We start from the raw sequence: 17,715 nt of genomic DNA, 5'->3' as shown, positions 1-17,715 counted from the left end.
AGAGGTTCCAGAGGGAGGGTTGAGCCAAAGAAGCCAAATGTATTGTTGCTAATCTATTTCTTTTTGTGACTGCGGATGGTTGGCTATTTTCAAATCACACTGGAACATAAGAAGCTAGCTGCTACATGGGAGAATGATGCTCAATTGCCCTTAAAAAGTTCAGTATCTACATACATGATCCTTGGGGACAAGGATCCATTGAAGGGGAAGGCAATGTCATGACCCTTGACCGGAGAGAGGGAAACATGAAGATGGGAATGGAAATTACTGACCAGAAGAGGAAGAATTCTTATAAGAAGCTAAGTGATGAAAGTCGGATGACCAATACGTCGCCGTTCGTAGATGAATCTATTAGCCGTTAATAACTTACATCACATGAAGCCGCATGAAGCTAGCCGTGGAAGCCGTTTTGAAATGATCACGGAACGACGTCGTTGGACCTTGGCGGTTGAGACAGCACGAAGGGTCAGATGCGGAGAAAACAGCAGTTTGTTAGAAGGATTATTGGAAGCATTAGGATAGTTGTCTTTATATATTGAAGTTTTGTAAGATATTTTCCTATGCTTTTTGTGAAATTGAAATCAGAAAACCTAGTTTCCTTTCCTCTTTCCCTAGACCTATTTCTTCTTCTCTTCTCTACCTACTTCTTCTTCTCTTCTCTACCTATTTCTTCTTCTTTTTCTCTATCTCTGCTTATTTTTTTCTTGTTCAAATCTCAGGGTTGTGACAATCTGCCCCAGAAACAGGGCTCTATATGCCTTTTGTACTGTTCTTTTGCCATTGACAGAGGTTGAGTTCACCGCCGTGAAGGCCACTTCGATGTGGAAATCCTCGTCGATTTTCAGCCTTTTGTAGAGTATTTTAGTTGCGTATTACATGCGAGTAGAATTCTGAAGCTTTCACCGTCGCCGCCCCTGCTTGCCAAGAACAGGTCTTCTCCCATTGCAGTTTTGTCTAGAACCCTCCCCGCGGCGTCAACGATACGTACATCCACAACGTTGTCTGCTCCGGTATCATACTTTCTCACCGCCGCCGATTATGTGGCCTTCGATTCCCAAGCTGGTGCAAAACCCCACCGGACTTATGGCTTGTTTGGTTGGACGTAATTTGGCTATAGTTGAATTTGGACGTAATTTGGAGGGGAACAGAATTGCAATTCAACAAAATTGCAATTCCCTCCTTTTGCTGAATTGCAATTCATGGGCACCCCCTATGAATTGCAATTCATGGTTGTGGGAAAAGGAAAAAGGATGAAATGACAAAAGTACCCTTAATTATTACTACTATTATTATTACACAAGGACATTTTAGTCTTTATATCACTTCTTTCATTCCCTACCCAATAATTCTATTCATCACTTCTTGGGGTCGCATGTGTGATCCTAAAATAAATGGATGAATGGGATTCAAGAAGCTTCATAAATTTAATATAGCATTATTGGCTAAACAAGGATGGCGCCTCCTAACAAATACCCAGTCCTTGGTTTCATGAATATATAAAGCTAGATACTACCCACATTCTGATTTTATGGAGGCTAACATTGGAGCCAATCCTAGCTATTGTTGGCGTTCTATTTTAGCAGGCCAAGAGGTATTGAAAAGAGGATTCTATCGAAGAATTGGTAATGGGATATCAACCACTGTCTGGAATCAACCTTGGCTGCCTTGCACTACTGATCCATTTATACACACACCTGCTACTATTGACCATCCAGCTATGAAGGTGAGTGATCTTATTGATCCAAACTTAAATGACTGGAATTCGGACCTTCTGTCTACAATATTTGAGCCAAGGGATGTTGATCTTATCATGAAAATACCAGTTGCAGTTACCTTTGAAGATTAGTGGTGCTGGCATGGGGACATACGAGGTATGTACTCAGTGAAACAAGGCTATCGTTTACTGATGGAGGAGAACGTTACGGGGACAACGTCGACAGCATGGAAGACAATATGGAAACTGAAAATCCCGCCTAATGTGAAGAATTTTTTATGGAGGTGTTTGCATGGAGTTCTACCCACTTTGTCTGTGTTAGCGAGTCGTCATGTTGAGGTGGACACCATTTGCCCCCTCTGTCACCTTTATGATGAATCTTTGAGGCATCTAATGTGTGATTGTACCCATGTTGCTGCTCTTTGGCAATCTCTTCCAAATTGTTTGATGCCTATAGGTGATGAGGATTTTGGAGATTGGCTAGCAGGAACATTAATGGGAGATGAAATTGTTATGATCCAATGTGCTGCTAGGCTTTGGTGTATTTGGTGTGAACGAAACTGTGTGGTTTGGTCTCAAAAGAATTGGAATGCAGCAGCTGCTAGTATGGAAGCTCTTAGAATACTGGAAAGTTGGCAGCCCCTTACTGGGAACCGCCTATCTGCTTCAGCTCTAAATTCGGCCGCACGAACTCATGCAGTAGTCCCAGATGATGCTTTCACTTTGTTGGTTGACGCGGCTGTATTCCCGAACGATGGCCTAGCAAGCTATGGAGTTGTCCTAAAGGACAGTGATGGCAATTATGTTGCGGTGAAGAATGGTCCAATACGGTGTGTACAGGATGCCCACCTGGCAGAGGCTATCGCGATTAAGGAGGCTCTTTCGTGGGCTTATGAACGACGGCTTTCGAATGTGGTGGTTCTATCTGATTGCCAAACCGCCTGCAAGTTCTTTAATGGTTCTCTTTTGGATTTTTCCAGTGCGGGTTGCGTTATCCAGCAATGCCGCGTCCTTAGATGACACTTTACATTTGTGTCTATTCAGTTTGTTCATAGATCAGAGAATCAGTTAGCTCATGCTATGGCTAGAGCTGCTCATTCTGCTACTGGTCCTTCTATATGGTCTCATTCTGTTCCTGCTTGTATTGAACCTTTACTTTAATTGAATTTTTACTTATTCCTTTCAAAAAAAAAATGTAATTTGAATTCCTATTTTATTCTCACCTTATTCTTTTCTCACCGAATTACAATTCCTTTCCACCCTAATTCCTTACTCCCAACCAAACGCCCTGTTAAGCATCATTATCTTCAAAGTAATGAAAGTTCTCTAATGCCCTTAAAGTGGTGAGTGAAAGGACGATTTTGCCCTTATAATAGACAGCGAGTTAACCCCAAACAGACGGAGGACCATATGGGTTACAAATTAAATAGTTGATGACTGAATAGGTCAAAAAAATAAGTCGAGGACCAAGTCGGTACTTTCACTATAGTCGAGGGACCATTTTGGTAATTTACTCTACAAACTAACATTAACTTTGTATTAACTCTATATATATACCGAGGTTTGAAGCAAAAAAAAGCTTCGATTTTCTGTTTTAGGCATGTTCATCGGACTATACATTTGTTATCGGCTTTCCAGGTTGCAGAGTTATTGTTTCAATTGTGTATTATCGTATTTAAATTAATATAAAATACTTAGAATCGATCTAATTAAATTAAAAAGTATTTATGAATATAATATTAATAGTGATGATATACAATTTATTCCAACCATTTCATATTTTATTATAAATATTTTTTATCACGTTTTGAAATTATTTTTTTAAAAAAAAATTTTTTGCCTCCACTAAACGACATTTTTTGTTCTACCCCTATAAATCAATATTGTCTTTTTGTAATAGACAATGATTTTTTTATTATCTTTCTTCTCCATTTGTAGTTAACTGTTTTTTTTTTTTTTTTTTTTTTTTTTTTTTTTTTTTTTTTAAGCAATGGTTTATATATGTCTGTTGTCCATTTGGTTGTAATTTTTCACAATAGTTTTGTCATTATATGTATGCCTATTTATGATCATAGAAAATCAAAATCCAAATACATAACGTCAAGCATTCGTGAATAATAAAGAGTTAATCCAAAGTTAATGTTTGTTTGTACAACTATATATAAGTACTAGGTTAATAATCAAAATTATTGTTCTAAGTTATTTAAAAAAAATTATTTTCTAGCTAACAATTAAAGTAAAAAAATTGTTTATTTAGAAAATGAAAATAAGTACAAGATCAACCCATTTTAATCAAAATGAGTACAAAATCATGTTTGAACTATAAAGAGAAAATTTTCAAAATGATCCTCCGATTATGACTTTTCTCAAATCGGTCCTTTGACTATAGTGAAAATCGTGAATTACTAGTTTTACCATTCATTTTAACACCCACTTAACACCAAAACTAACGGAGAATCATTTTGACTTAAAATTTAATAGTCGGAGGACCACTTTGCGTGCAATTAAAGTCAAGGAACCAATTTGAGAAAATGTCATAGTCGGAGGACTATTTTGGAAATTAACTCTAATAATAATAATAACAATAGTAATAGTAATAGTAATAGTAATAGTAATAGTAATAACAACAACGCAAATCTTATTTCGGATGAAAAAAAGATAATAATAATAATAATAATAATAATAATAATAATAATAATAATAATAATAATAATAATAATAATAATAACAATAACAACAACAACGCAAATCTTATTTCGGATGAAAAAAAGATGGTAACATTTTGAGACTTCACCCACACCATCCAGGCATCCATGATCCATCACAATTATTTAGGAAATTGTACAAATAACACTTTTTTTTAATGATGTAATCATTTGGACAATGCTCTGTAATAGGAAAACGCTATATATACTACTCCGTATTTTTAATTCCTCTGCTGTAACTAACAGTAGCGAGCAGGCTAGCAGTAGCGAGTAGCGACAAAAGTAGCAGTACAAATTTGTCATCAATGCTCTTTTCTTAATCCTTTCCTTTTCCTCAAAATCTCAACAATACCCAACACCCAACCCAAGCAGTAGGAGAAAAAAAAAATCATTTCCATCTTGATAGTGAATTTGTTGGCAATGGCGAAAACAGAGAGCTCAGAAGAAGAGGGGTTGGGTGTTACTCCTCTGCTTCCGAGATTGCCAGCCAGTGAAAGCCGAGGACCCAACGTTGTACTTGTGCTAAGCACCTTGGTTGCAGTCGCAGGTTCTTTCGTTTTTGGTTGTGCTGTGAGTATTACAATTGTTGTTTTATCCAATTTCTTTCTCTTCTTTGTGTAGATATATTTGCATATTTCAACAAGTTATCAGAGGTCAACGTCTGTTTTATGCCCAATTACAGGTGGGATTTTCTTCACCAGCTCAGTCTGGGATAATAGATGATCTAGGCCTCTCTTTGGCTGAGGTGAGCCCAATATTTACTAGCAGATATTGTTGGAAATTTTAGCTAAAATGACAATTTAAGTAGTTATTTGCTATTATGTGGTACAAATATAAGTGGGTCCACTCTTAATTTGAGTCGGGTGGATTCGAGTTTTTCGTAGTGAGACGAAAAAATTGATTATACACTCAAAACAGATAATGGGTGAATGAGAAATTGATATCTAAGTAGACCCATTTGAATTGATATCTAAAGGGTGGTTGAATTGTATAGTATAAAAGCTCCCTCTTTGGTTAGATACTTTGCAAAAGTGAATGGTTGGTATTTGTTGTTAGTATTAGATATCTTGAACTTTAGATCTATTAGATGATAAGTGTTACGCTTCACTGTAATGCTTAATGTGAACCAGTTTAGTTCATTTCAGAATAGTGAATAAAAATGCTTACTGTTAGGAAAAATATAACTGCCCAAGAATACCTATGTAGCTAGGTATTTCTCAAATCTCGATCTAATGCTTGAGTCTCTTCTTTGCTTTTGGTCACTAAACAAATTATGTTCTTGTTCTTCGTTAAATGAATTTTTCTCTATTTGGTTTTCTTTGCATCATCTTCGATTGGCTATGTTTTGCAGTATTCCTTATTTGGTTCTATTTTAACAATTGGAGCAATGCTAGGCGCAATTATGAGCGGCAAAATAGCAGATCTATTTGCAAGGAGAGGAGTATGTTCCAATTTTGTTTCTTAAACATCTAGGAATATATACATTGTTATAAGTTAGAGCTGAAGGTATTCGTGATTAGCTTTTTATTGAATAATGCAGGCAATGGGGTTCTCAGAGTTATTTGGCCTTGTTGGATGGCTTGCAATTATATTTGGTCAGGTATTCTACCTCTTCATTCATTTAATGGTTTATGTTGGGCGGAGGCCAGTAAAGGGCCAAGTCCATCAATTGGTGGCTCGGGGATTGTCGATTGGAGGCCGGTGAAGGACCAAGTCCAGCACCCTATCTCTCGAAAATGTGATGGTAGTCTATAAGGAAATAAAGTTGGGTCTTCGCTACGAGCTATAACTTTTGGCGTAGTGGTAAGCGCTTGATCCTAACAGTTTAGTTTTTTACTGAGCATAAAGTTCTTGTCCTGATTGAAATGTCTTTTGACACATTTTGAACTCAGAAAAGAAGAGAAGAGTTTGCATTACTTTTTTTTGAATGCCGAGTTTGCATTACTTAATTTTGTGTCAAATGAATTTATAGTGCTACTTTTCCTATTCTTGACAGAATGCTTGGTGGCTGGACATTGGAAGGCTATTAATTGGATTTGGAATTGGTGTTCTTTCATATGTGGTAAATGCAATGTATTTTCCGGTTTTTATTTTATTTATTTTATTTTTTTAAACCTATTTTGGAGTAAGTAGAATTTCTCTTATGCATTTATATGCAGGTTCCTGTGTATATAGCAGAAATAACACCTAAGAATCTCCGTGGTGCTTTTACAAATGTCAATCAGGTAACAAATACAATTCTGGATTTTTGATGTTCACACTGAATTTCTAACTTTCGAGGCTAAAAAATGTCATTGTTGCTCCAGTTGATGATATGTTGTGGTGTATCAGTAACATATCTTGTTGGAGCCGTCATCGCATGGCGCCCACTCGCTGTTATTGGTAATTTCTGTTGACTCTGCTCTCCATTTTTTTTTGGTGTGACAAGGGAAACCTACAGTTTCTACCCGAGGGTGTGCACTGGGTAAACCCCACCTTGTGACCCTAGCTAGCAAAAGACCACAAAGAGGTAAACCAGCCTAGGCTGCCCATGACTGACCGGCTCAAACCAAGAAGGTTGGGATTCAAACTCGTGACCTTCTGGTTACAAGTTTGTATCCTTAGCTATCTTAGCCGGGGTTACCCCATTTCCTCATATGAGTGTGTGTGTGTGTGTTTTCAAAGGAGAGGAATGTTAGGCCTTTTTTAACGTCATTCCAGGAATGCTTGCATCTATACTTCAGCTCTTGGGCTTGCTTTTCATTCCTGAATCTCCTAGATGGCTGGTAAGTTGAACGAAAAATTTAGGAAAATACAACTTTACAATATTTATATATATATATATATATATATATATATATATATATATATATATATATATATATATATATATATATATATATATATATTTGTTTGTTTCTTTTCTTTTGTTTTTGTAAGTAGGTGTTTTATGGATGATATATTGAAGAAAAAGCATAGGTTTAATTGAAACAATTTCGACATAAATATGAACTGCATTTTCTGACAGATAACTTGTCACTCGTATTGCTTTCAGCAACAACTGTGTAGCTGTTACAAGCTTATAATGTCTAATTTTTATTTTTTTTACAGGCTAAAAGTGGTAGGTGGAAAGAATGTGAAGCATCCTTAAAGCAGCTTAGGGGAGAGAATGTCAATATTTCAGAAGAAGCTTCTGAAATTCGAGTATTTTTCTAACTTGATTGTATTCGACGTATTGCATGTATCGATCATTGCTTTCTTATTCTGCTTGTGTATATTTGGCAGGGTTATACAGAAACCCTTCAACAACTGTCCGAGTCTAATTTAATCGATTTGTTCCAAAGGAAATATGCTCATTCTCTCATTGTAAGGCCTTCTAATCGAGTTGAAGCATGTATGTTGTACCACGTTTATTTTCGTTCTCCTTCAGATGATTCATGAGCACATCATCCAGGTTGGAGTTGGCCTAATGGTACTTCAACAATTTGGAGGTGTAAATGCGATTGCCTATTATGCAAGCTCGATTTTTGAATCTGCAGGTAAGCAGTAAGTGAAACTTAAGTTGACGAGAATTAGTGTGTTAATCCTTAAACCCTCACAGGTTTCTCGGGTAGGATTGGAACGATATCGATGGTGGTTGTACAGGTTTCCGTCTAAACCATCTATTTGTTAAGCTTCTCGCCCACCCGCCATTTTTTGCTCTACCGATTTTCACATCATTTGGTGTCATCTTCAGGTCCCTATGACTGTTGTAGGAGTCCTCCTTATGGACAAGTCTGGAAGGCGTCCATTACTGATGGTATGATTCCAAAGGTGTTATTATATATATATATATTTTTTATTATTGGTTAAAATCGAGACTTGGCACGATAACTGTCGGGCCGAGGCGGTAACAGGCCAAGTCCAGCAATTGGTGGCTACGAGGATTGTTGGGCGGAGGCCAGTAAAGGGCCAAGTCCAGTACCCTGCCTCTCGAAAATATGATGGCGGTATAAGAAAATAAAGTTGCGCCTTCGCTACCAGCTATAGCTTTTGGCGTAGTGATACGCTTTTGATCCTATGAACGCTGCAGATTTCTGCTTCGGGAACATGCTTGGGTTGCTTCCTTATTGGATTGTCATTCTTATTACAGGTGCATTGCTGTGACTAATCCATATACCATATCCTATAGTTAATTCCATTATTGATATATTGTATTCTTCAAGTGCAGGACCTCCTAGAGTGGAAATATTGCCCAGTTTTGGCGCTCGTTGGCATACTGGTAATGTGGTTTCACTCCCTCGTTCTGCCAATTCTTAACACGTTGTCTATTCATCTATCTGTGATTCTGCTTTCAGGTTTTTACGGGATCTTTCTCGTTAGGAATGGGAGGAATCCCGTGGGTTTTAATGTCCGAGGTATGCATTTCACAAATCTTCAACTTTTCTGTGAAATATATGCAGAATGTTCATAACTATTATGGTCATTGAACTTGAACTAAATATGTACTTGTTTCATATTGTTTGTTGCAGATATTCCCCATAAATTTGAAAGGTTTGGCAGGCAGCATTGTGACAGTGGTAAACTGGTTTGGTTCTTGGATTATCTCATACTCATTCAACTTCCTTATGCAATGGACTTCTCAAGGTATTGCTCTTTTTCATCATCATTCTCTTCTCTTCCCATGATTTAAGGTATTGTTACATCCTCCCACATGCTCCGTTGGGCCCGGGGTATGGGGGACTCTTAGGGTTAGGGTTCAACCTTTTGAAAGAATGATTCAAAACTATATTGGAGAAGGGCCAAACAAGTCTCGAACTATTTATGAAAAGTTAATTGTACCGTTGAAATACAAAAAAACTTTATACTAACCCTCGAACTCTTAAAAAAGTGCAGTTAGAACCTTTTTACCTATAAATGTATTTTTTTTATATATGCATGCCACATAGATTGCTTTAATTTTTAAAAAATAATTTTCTTTATTTTAAAAAATAGAAGTTATGTTGACGTGACATCCATGTATACAAAGAAAATCACATGTAAAAACCTTATTTACAATAGTGTAGGTAAAAAGGTTCTAATTGCACTTTTTTTTTTTTTTTTTTTTTAATTTCTATAATTATTTTCAAGTTTTTTGCAACTTGATGGTGTAATTGACTTTTTCTGAATAGTTTGAAGTCTTATTTAGACCTTATCCCAAATTATAAACAAGAGAAATAACTAATTTCATTTTAGTCTATCAACTAAAAGTGATATTCAAATCGGCCACTCCTGCGTAATCTTACTTGCCGGACCAAAAGTGGAATATCACCTGTAATCAAGGGACGGATTGAAAGCAATTATTATTGTGGACCATGATCTACACAATTATGTGAACCATACTATCAAATAATATACATTCAATATACAAATAATGTAATTTAAGTATATTAAAAATATACATTATATTTAGGAAAAGTACATTATTTGAGTACTGACAATACATTATTTTGTATGATGTATATTCACTACACGAATAATATATTTTTAATATATTAAAAATATAGTTTTTGTTATGGTCCACACAATAAGTTGTGGATTGGAAAGTGAAATTAACTCAAATTGAAAATGCAAAAAGTATATAAGAAAATGTTAGTTTGTATTCAGAATTTGGGGAAATTTGTTTCAGGAACATTCTTCATATTTGCAAGTGTATGTGGTTTGACTGTCCTCTTCGTCGCCAAATTGGTTCCGGAGACCAAAGGACGGACGTTAGAAGAAATTCAGGCATCCATGAATTCATTTACAAGAGAAGAATGAGCTACTTATATAATCAATTTATAGCACAGGTTTCTGTAATCAAAATGCAATAAATTTACAGCCTAAGTTTTTGTAATATAAGCATAAACAGATCCTTATAAGATAATTCATGCCATAGCACATAGGGATGATAACTTCAATCAGCCTTGTGGATATTCACATGAATTCACCCCGTATAGATCGCGTTTTTGGGTGATAGTGGATGATGTGTCTTAAAAAATTAAACCCTCACGGTTAGATGTGAATTATATATATATATATATATATATATATATATATATATATATATATATATATATATATATATATATATATATATTTTCAAAACTCGCCTAGAACCCCCTCCCACCCAACACACACACACAGAGGCTTATAGCCCCATGAGAACATGTCCCTACGAGAAAATTAAGAACCAATATATATGTAAAATTCGGATGAATCAAATTAGATTTAAAAAAATATAGTGACATTTTCATAATTATCGTCAATTTTACTTTGCAAAGAAGAACAAGTGCGGAGGTTTTGTTATTTGAAATGCGCCCAAAATTTAGGGTATACGACGTCGGCTATATAGCAGTCGACGTTGTATATTTAAATATATTTTTTTTTAAAAAATAAAAGTTACGACTCGTATCATTAATAAAAAAAAATTATAAAACTATACGATGTCGGTTCGTAAATGAGCCTAACGTCGTATAGTATTTTTTTTTATTAATATATTATGACGTCGGTTATATATTAAACCGACGTCGTATAATTTTTAATTTCTTTTTTTTTTAAGACATATAACGTCATTTTTTTTCCAACGTTATATGTCTTTTAAAAAAATCGAAATTATTTTAAAGTTTTAACGTTGGTTTTTTACAAAATCGACGTTAAACTGACCACGTTGTAAGTGATTTTTGTAGTAGTGGCTAAAAGATTTATTATTATTATTTTTTCTTTCACTTGCTTAAAGTGAGCTTCAAGTCAAAACTTACGCATAGGAAAGTATTTCTGCATTATGTCCATTTCAATATTCTGTTCAATCCATTGATTTGAGTTGTTGCTTTTTAGCCATTCTCTTCAGTCTTCACTAGTCACAGATGTCATATCTGACCTACAAATATATGTTTTGAACTGATTCAAAACTCAAAAGGCTTAATTACTCCACTATATATAATATATTTGTAAGAGGTTGCTCACTGGAAACTGCTCATTTTTGCATGAATGAGCTTCTGGTAAATCCTTCTCGATGTACTATTTCAATGATCCTCTTTTTAAATTGGTGGTCATATGTGCGCATGTGTTCTGAAGAGAGAGAGAGAGTTGCTAATAAAAAATTCTACTTGACCTCTCAGGTGGGGACAAGAATAATTCTACATGTCCTCTCAGGTGGGGACAAGAAAGAAGTAGATGGTTGACAATTGACTGAGTATATGTATGAGTGTGGCTTGCTGTGAGCTAAAAAGCCCTAAAGTAATCCAACAGGGTAGTTCAAGTGGCAAATGAGATCTCTTTGTGGGGGAGAATTTTGGGATAACCAGGGTTCGATTCCCACAAGTGACGATTCTCTTTGGGCCAGCTTCTGTGCCTCCCTAGACCGTTAAACGGACAGAGAAAGGCCCGAATCACAATGCGTGGTTTACACCAAAAAAAAAAAAAAAAGCCCCAAGGTGTTACAAGAATTGAACACACAACCTCTTGCACCTAAAGCAAGAATCATACCACTAAACCAAACAACTAATTAATTATTGATTCCACATCGAAAATTTATGCAACTAAATACTAAACACTAGTTTGTTAAATATTGAGATGAAAGAGTGAAAGACTGCTGACTGAGTATATGCATGAGTGTGGCTTGCTATGAGGTAAAAAAAAAGTGACGGGTGTTGCGATAATCAAACTCACAACTTCTCGCACCCAAAGCGAGAATCATACCACTAGACCTAACACCCAATTGATTGTTGGTTCCACATTGAGCATTTGTGCAACTAAAATCTAAACACTAGTTTGTTAAATATTGAGATGAAAGAGCGAAAGACGGCTGACTGAGTATATACAAGAGTGTCGCTTGTTGCGAGGTAAAACCAAAAAAAGTGAGGGGTGTTGTGAGAATTGAACTCACGACCTCTTGCACCCAAAGCGAGAATCATACCACTAGACCAAACACCCAATTGTTTATTGTTTTCACATTGAGCATTTGAGCAATCCTTAAAGTCTAAACACAAGTTTGTTAAATGTTGAGATGAAAGAGTATATGCATGAGTGTGATTTGTTGTATGGTTAAAAGTAGTGAAGGTTGTTGTGAGAATCAAACTCACAACCTCTTGCACCCAAAGCAAGAATCAAACCACTACACCAAACAACCAATTAATTATTAATTCCACATCGAGAATTTATGCAACTAAAGTCTAAACACTAGTTTGTTAAATATTGAGATGAAAGAGTGAAAGACTGCTGACTGAGTATATGCATGAGTGTGGCTTGCTATGAGGTAAAAAAAGTGAGGGGTGTTGCGAGAATCAAACTCACAACCTCTCGCACCCAAAGCGAGAATCATACCACTAAACCTAACACCCAATTGATTGTGGGTTCCACATTGAGCATTTGTGCAACTAAAGTCTAAACACTAGTTTGTTAAATATTGAGATGAAAGAGCGAAAGAAGGCTGGCTGAGTATATATAAGAGTGTCGCTTGTTGCGAAGTAAAAAAATTGAGGGGTGTTGTGAGAATTAAACTCACGACCTCTCGCACCCAAAGCGAGAATCATACCACTAGACCAAACAACCAATTAATTATTGTTTTCACATTGAGCATTTGAGTAATCACTAAAGTCTAAACACCAGTTTGTTAAATATTGAGATGAAAGAGTGAGGGTATATGCATGAGTGTGATTTGTTGTATGGTTAAAAAGAATGAAGGGTGTTGCGAAAATCGAACTAACGAGCTCTTGCACCCAAAGCAAGAATCATACCACTAGACCAAACACCCAATTAATTATTAATTCCACATAGAGAATTTATGCAACTAAAGTCTAAACACTAGTTTGTTAAATATTGACGTGAAAGAGTGAAAGACTGCTGACAGAGTATATGCATGAGCGTGGCTTGCTATGAGGTAAAAAAAGAGAGGGGTGTTGCGAGAATCAAACTCACAACCTCTCGCACCCAAAGCGAGAATCATACCACTAGACCTAACACCCAATTGATTGTTGGTTCCACATTGAGCATTTGTGCAACTAAAATCTAAACACTAGTTTGTTAAATATTGGGATGAAAGAGCGAAAGACGGCTGACTGATTATATACAAGAGTGTCGCTTGTTGCGAGGTAAAAAAAAGTGAGAGGTGTTGTGTGAATTGAACTCACGACCTCTCACACCCAAAGCGAGAATCATACAACTAGACCAAACACCCAATTGATTATTGTTTTCACATTGAGCATTTCAGCAATCCCTAAAGTCTAAACACAAGTTTGATAAATGTTGAGATGAAAGAGTATGCATGAGTGTGAGTTGTTGTATGGTTAAAAAAAAAAGTGAGGGGTGTTGTGAGAATCGAACTCACGACCTCTTGCACCCAAAGCAAAAATCATACCACTAGACCAAACACCCAATTAATTATTAATTCCACATCGAGAATTTATGCAACTAAATTCTAAACACTATTTTGTTACATATTGAGATGAAAGAGTGAAAGACTGCTGACTGAGTATATGCATGAGTGTGGGTTGCTATGAGGTAAAAAAAGTGAGGGGTGTTGCGAAAATCAAACTCACAACCTCTCGCACCCAAAGCGAAAATCATACCACTAGACCTAACACCCAATTGATTATTGGTTCCACATTGAGCATTTGTGCAACTAAAGTCTAAACACTAGTTTGTTAAATATTGAGATGAAAGAGCGAAAGACGGCTAGCTGAGTATATATAAGAGTGTTGCTTGTTGCAAAGTAAAAAAATTAAGGGGTGTTGTGAGAATTGAACTCACGACCTCTCGCACCCAAAGCAAGAATCATACCACTAGACCAAACACCCAATTAATTGTTGTTTTCACATTGAGCATTTGAGTAATCCCTAAAGTCTAAACACAAGTTTGTTAAATATTGAGATGAAAGAGTGATAGTATATGCATGAGTGTGATTTGTTTTATGGTTAAAAAGAATGAAGGGTGTTGCGAATATCAAACTAATGACCACTTGCACCCAAAACAAGAATCATACCACTAAACCAAGCACCCAATTAATTATTAATTCCACATCGAGAATTTATGCAACTAAAGTATAAACACTAGTTTGTTAAATATTGACGTGAAAGAGTGAAAGACTGCTGACAGAGTATATGCATGAGCGTGGCTTGCTATGAGGTAAAAAAAGAGAGGGGTGTTACGAGAATCAAACTCACAACCTCTCGCACCCAAAGCGAGAATCATACCACTAGACCAAACATCCAATTGATTGTTGGTTCCACATTGAGCATTTGTGTAACTAAAGTCTAAACACTAGTTTGTTAAATATTGAGATGAAAGAGCGAAAGACGGCTGGCTGAGTATATATAAGAGTGTCGCTTGTTGCGAAGTAAAAAAATTGAGAGGTGTTGTAAGAATTGAACTCACAACCTCTCGCACCCGAAGCGAAAATCATACCACTAAACAAACACTCAATTGATATTTAAGTAATCCCTAAAGTCTAAACACAAGTTTGTTAAATATTGAGATGAAAGAGTGAGAGTATATGCATGAGTGTGATTTGTTGTATGGTTAAAAAGAATGAAGGGTGTTGCGAAAATCGAACTAAAGACCTCTTGCACCCAAAGCAAGAATCATACTAATAGACCAAACACCCAATTAATTATTAATTCCACATCGAGAATTTATGCAACTAAAGTCTAAACACTAGTTTGTTAAATATTGACGTGAAAGAGTGAAAGACTGCTGACAGAGTATATGCATGAGCGTGGCTTGCTATGAGGTAAAAAAAGTGCGGGGTGTTGCGTGAATCATACCACTATACCTAACATCAAATTATTTGTTGGTTCCACATTGAGCATTTGTGCAACGAAAGTCTAAACACTAGTTTATTAAATTTTGAGATGAAAGAGCGAAAGACGACTGGCTGAGTATATATAAGAGTGTCGCTTGTTGCGAAGTAAAAAAATTAAAGGGTGTTGTGAGAATTGAACTCATGACCTTTCACACTCAAAGCAAGAATCATACCATTAGACCAAACACCCAATTGATTTTTGTTTTCACATTGAGCATTTGAGTAATCTCTAATGTCTAAACACAAGTTTTTTAAATATTGAGATGAAAGAGTGAGGGTATATGCATGAGTGTGATTTATTGTATGGTTAAAAAGAATGAAGGGTGTTGCAAAAAGCGAACTAACGACCTCTTGCACCCAAAGCAAGAATCATACCACTAGACCAAACACCCAATTAATTATTAATTCCACATAGAGAATTTATGCAACTAAAGTCTAAACACTAGTTTGTTAAATATTGAGATGAAAGAGCGAAAGACAGCTGGCTGAGTATATATAAGTGTGTCGCTTGTTGCGAAGTAAAAAAATTGAGGGGTGCTATGAGAATTGAACTCACGACCTCTCACACCCAAAGCGAAAATCATACCATCAGACCAAACACCCAATTGATTGTTATTTTCACATTGAGCATTTGAGTAATCCCTAATGTCTAAACACAAGTTTGTTAAATATTGAGATGAAAGAGTGAGGGTATATGCATGAGTGTGATTTGTTGTATGGTTAAAAAGAATGAAGGGTGTTGCGAAAATCGAACTAACGAGCTCTTGCACCCAAAGCAAGAATCATACCACTAGACCAAACACCCAATTAATTATTAATTCCACATAGAGAATTTATGCAACTAAAGTCTAAACACTAGTTTGTTAAATATTGACGTGAAAGAGTGAAAGACTGCTGACAGAGTATATGCATGAGCGTGGCTTGCTATGAGGTAAAAAAAGTGAGGGGTGTTGCGAGAATCAAACTCTAACCTCTCGCACCCAAAGCGAGAATCATACCACTAGACCTAACACCCAATTGATTGTTGGTTCCACATTGAGCATTTGTGCAACTAAAGTCTAAACACTAGTTTGTTAAATATTGAGATGAAAGAGCGAAAGACGGCTGGGTGAGTATATATAAGAGTGTCGCTTGTTGCGAAGTAAAATAATTAAGTGGCGTTGCAAGAATTGAACTCACGATCTCTCACACCAGAAGCAAGAATCATATCACTAGACCAAACACCCAATTGATTGTTGTTTTCACATTGAGCGTTTGAGTAATCCCTAAAGTCTAAACACAAGTTTGTTAAATATTGAGATGAATGAGTGAGAGTATATGCATGAGAGTGATTTGTTGTATGGTTAAAAAGAATGAAAAGTGTTATGAGAATCAAACTCATGACCTCTTGCACCCAAAGCAAGAATCATACCACTAAACCAAACACCCAATTAATTATTAATTCCACATCGAGAATTTATGGAACTAAAGTCTAAACACTAGTTTGTTAAATATTGAGGTGAAAGAGTGAGAGTATATGCATGAGTGTAATTTGTTGTATGGTTAAAAAGAATGAAGGGTGTTGCAAAAATCGAACTAATGACCTCTTGCACCCAAAGCAAGAATCATACCACTAAACTAAACACCCAATTAATTATTAATTCCACATCGAGAATTTATGTAACTAAAGTCTAAACACTAGTTTGTTAAATATTGACGTGAAATACTGCTGACAGAGTATATGCATGAGCGTGGCGCTCTATGAGGTAAAAAAAGTGAGGGGTGTTGCGAGAATCAAACTCACAACCTCTCGCACCCAAAGCGAGAATCATACCACTAGACCTAACACTCAATTGATTGTTGGTTCCACATTGAGCATTTGTGCAACTAAAGTCTAAACACTAGTTTGTTAAATATTGAGATGAAAGAGCGAAAGACGGCTGGCTGAGTATATATAAGAGTGTCGCTTGTTGCGAAGTAAAAAGATTAAGGGGTGTTGCGAGAATTGAACTCACGACCTCTCGCACCCGAAGCGAGAATCATACCACTAGACCAAACACCCAATTGATTATTGTTTTCACATTGAGCATTTGAGTAATCCCTTAAGTCTAAACACAAGTTTGTTAAATATTGAGATGAAAGAGTGAGAGTATATGCATGAGTGTGTTTTGTTGTATGGTTAAAAAGAATGAAAAGTGTTATGAGAATCGAACTTACGACCTTTTGCACCTAAAGCAAAAATCATACCACTAAACCAAACACCCAATTAATTATTAATTCCACTTCGAGAATTTATGCAACTAAAGTCTAAACACTAGTTTGTTAAATATTGACGTGAAAGAGTGAAAGACTGTTGACAGAGTATATGCATGAGCGTGGCTTGCTATGAGGTAAAAAAAGTGAGGGGTGTTGCGAGAATCAAACTCACAACCTCTCGCACCCAAAGCGAGAACCATACCACTAGACCTAACACCCAATTGATTGTTGGTTCCACATTGAGCATTTGTGCAACTAAAGTCTAAACACTAGTTTGTTAAATA

At 36.1% G+C, this 17,715-nt stretch overlaps 2 protein-coding genes and 5 non-coding genes across 7 annotated transcripts; 2 read left to right on the top strand and 5 right to left on the bottom strand.

Moving 5' to 3' along the window:
• The first annotated feature begins 1,906 nt into the window (after positions 1-1,906).
• Positions 1,907-2,734, top strand: LOC109164040. The gene has a single exon (XM_019312792.1). The coding sequence runs from the start codon at positions 1,907-1,909 to the stop codon at positions 2,732-2,734; it is 828 nt and encodes a 275-aa protein (XP_019168337.1).
• Positions 2,735-4,648: 1,914 nt separating this feature from the next.
• LOC109164140 (sugar transporter ERD6-like 5) lies at positions 4,649-10,374 on the top strand. The gene is made up of 18 exons (XM_019312927.1): positions 4,649-4,989; positions 5,102-5,164; positions 5,771-5,860; positions 5,960-6,019; positions 6,416-6,481; positions 6,579-6,644; positions 6,726-6,801; positions 7,120-7,184; positions 7,510-7,602; positions 7,684-7,764; positions 7,853-7,937; positions 8,000-8,043; positions 8,135-8,197; positions 8,471-8,530; positions 8,609-8,659; positions 8,736-8,795; positions 8,910-9,024; positions 10,046-10,374. Exons 1-18 carry the CDS (start codon positions 4,840-4,842, stop codon positions 10,174-10,176), a joined length of 1,419 nt encoding a protein of 472 aa, XP_019168472.1. The 5' UTR covers positions 4,649-4,839; the 3' UTR covers positions 10,177-10,374.
• A 1,884-nt stretch (positions 10,375-12,258) lies between these two features.
• TRNAP-UGG lies at positions 12,259-12,330 on the bottom strand. Its single transcript has one exon. It is a non-coding gene; the product is annotated as a tRNA-Pro (tRNA).
• Positions 12,331-12,876: 546 nt separating this feature from the next.
• TRNAP-UGG lies at positions 12,877-12,948 on the bottom strand. Its single transcript has one exon. It is a non-coding gene; the product is annotated as a tRNA-Pro (tRNA).
• Positions 12,949-13,698: 750 nt separating this feature from the next.
• TRNAP-UGG lies at positions 13,699-13,770 on the bottom strand. Its single transcript has one exon. It is a non-coding gene; the product is annotated as a tRNA-Pro (tRNA).
• Positions 13,771-14,120: 350 nt separating this feature from the next.
• TRNAP-UGG lies at positions 14,121-14,192 on the bottom strand. The gene has a single exon. It is a non-coding gene; the product is annotated as a tRNA-Pro (tRNA).
• A 2,973-nt stretch (positions 14,193-17,165) lies between these two features.
• Positions 17,166-17,237, bottom strand: TRNAP-CGG. Its single transcript has one exon. It is a non-coding gene; the product is annotated as a tRNA-Pro (tRNA).
• Between the last annotated feature and the right edge of the window lie 478 nt (positions 17,238-17,715).

This window comes from Ipomoea nil, unplaced genomic scaffold (assembly GCF_001879475.1).
Source record: "Ipomoea nil cultivar Tokyo-kokei standard unplaced genomic scaffold, Asagao_1.1 scaffold3056, whole genome shotgun sequence".
NCBI lineage: Eukaryota > Viridiplantae > Streptophyta > Magnoliopsida > Solanales > Convolvulaceae > Ipomoea > Ipomoea nil.
Note: the sequence above shows the minus strand (reverse complement) of the source record. Positions and strands in the feature narration are given on the sequence as shown.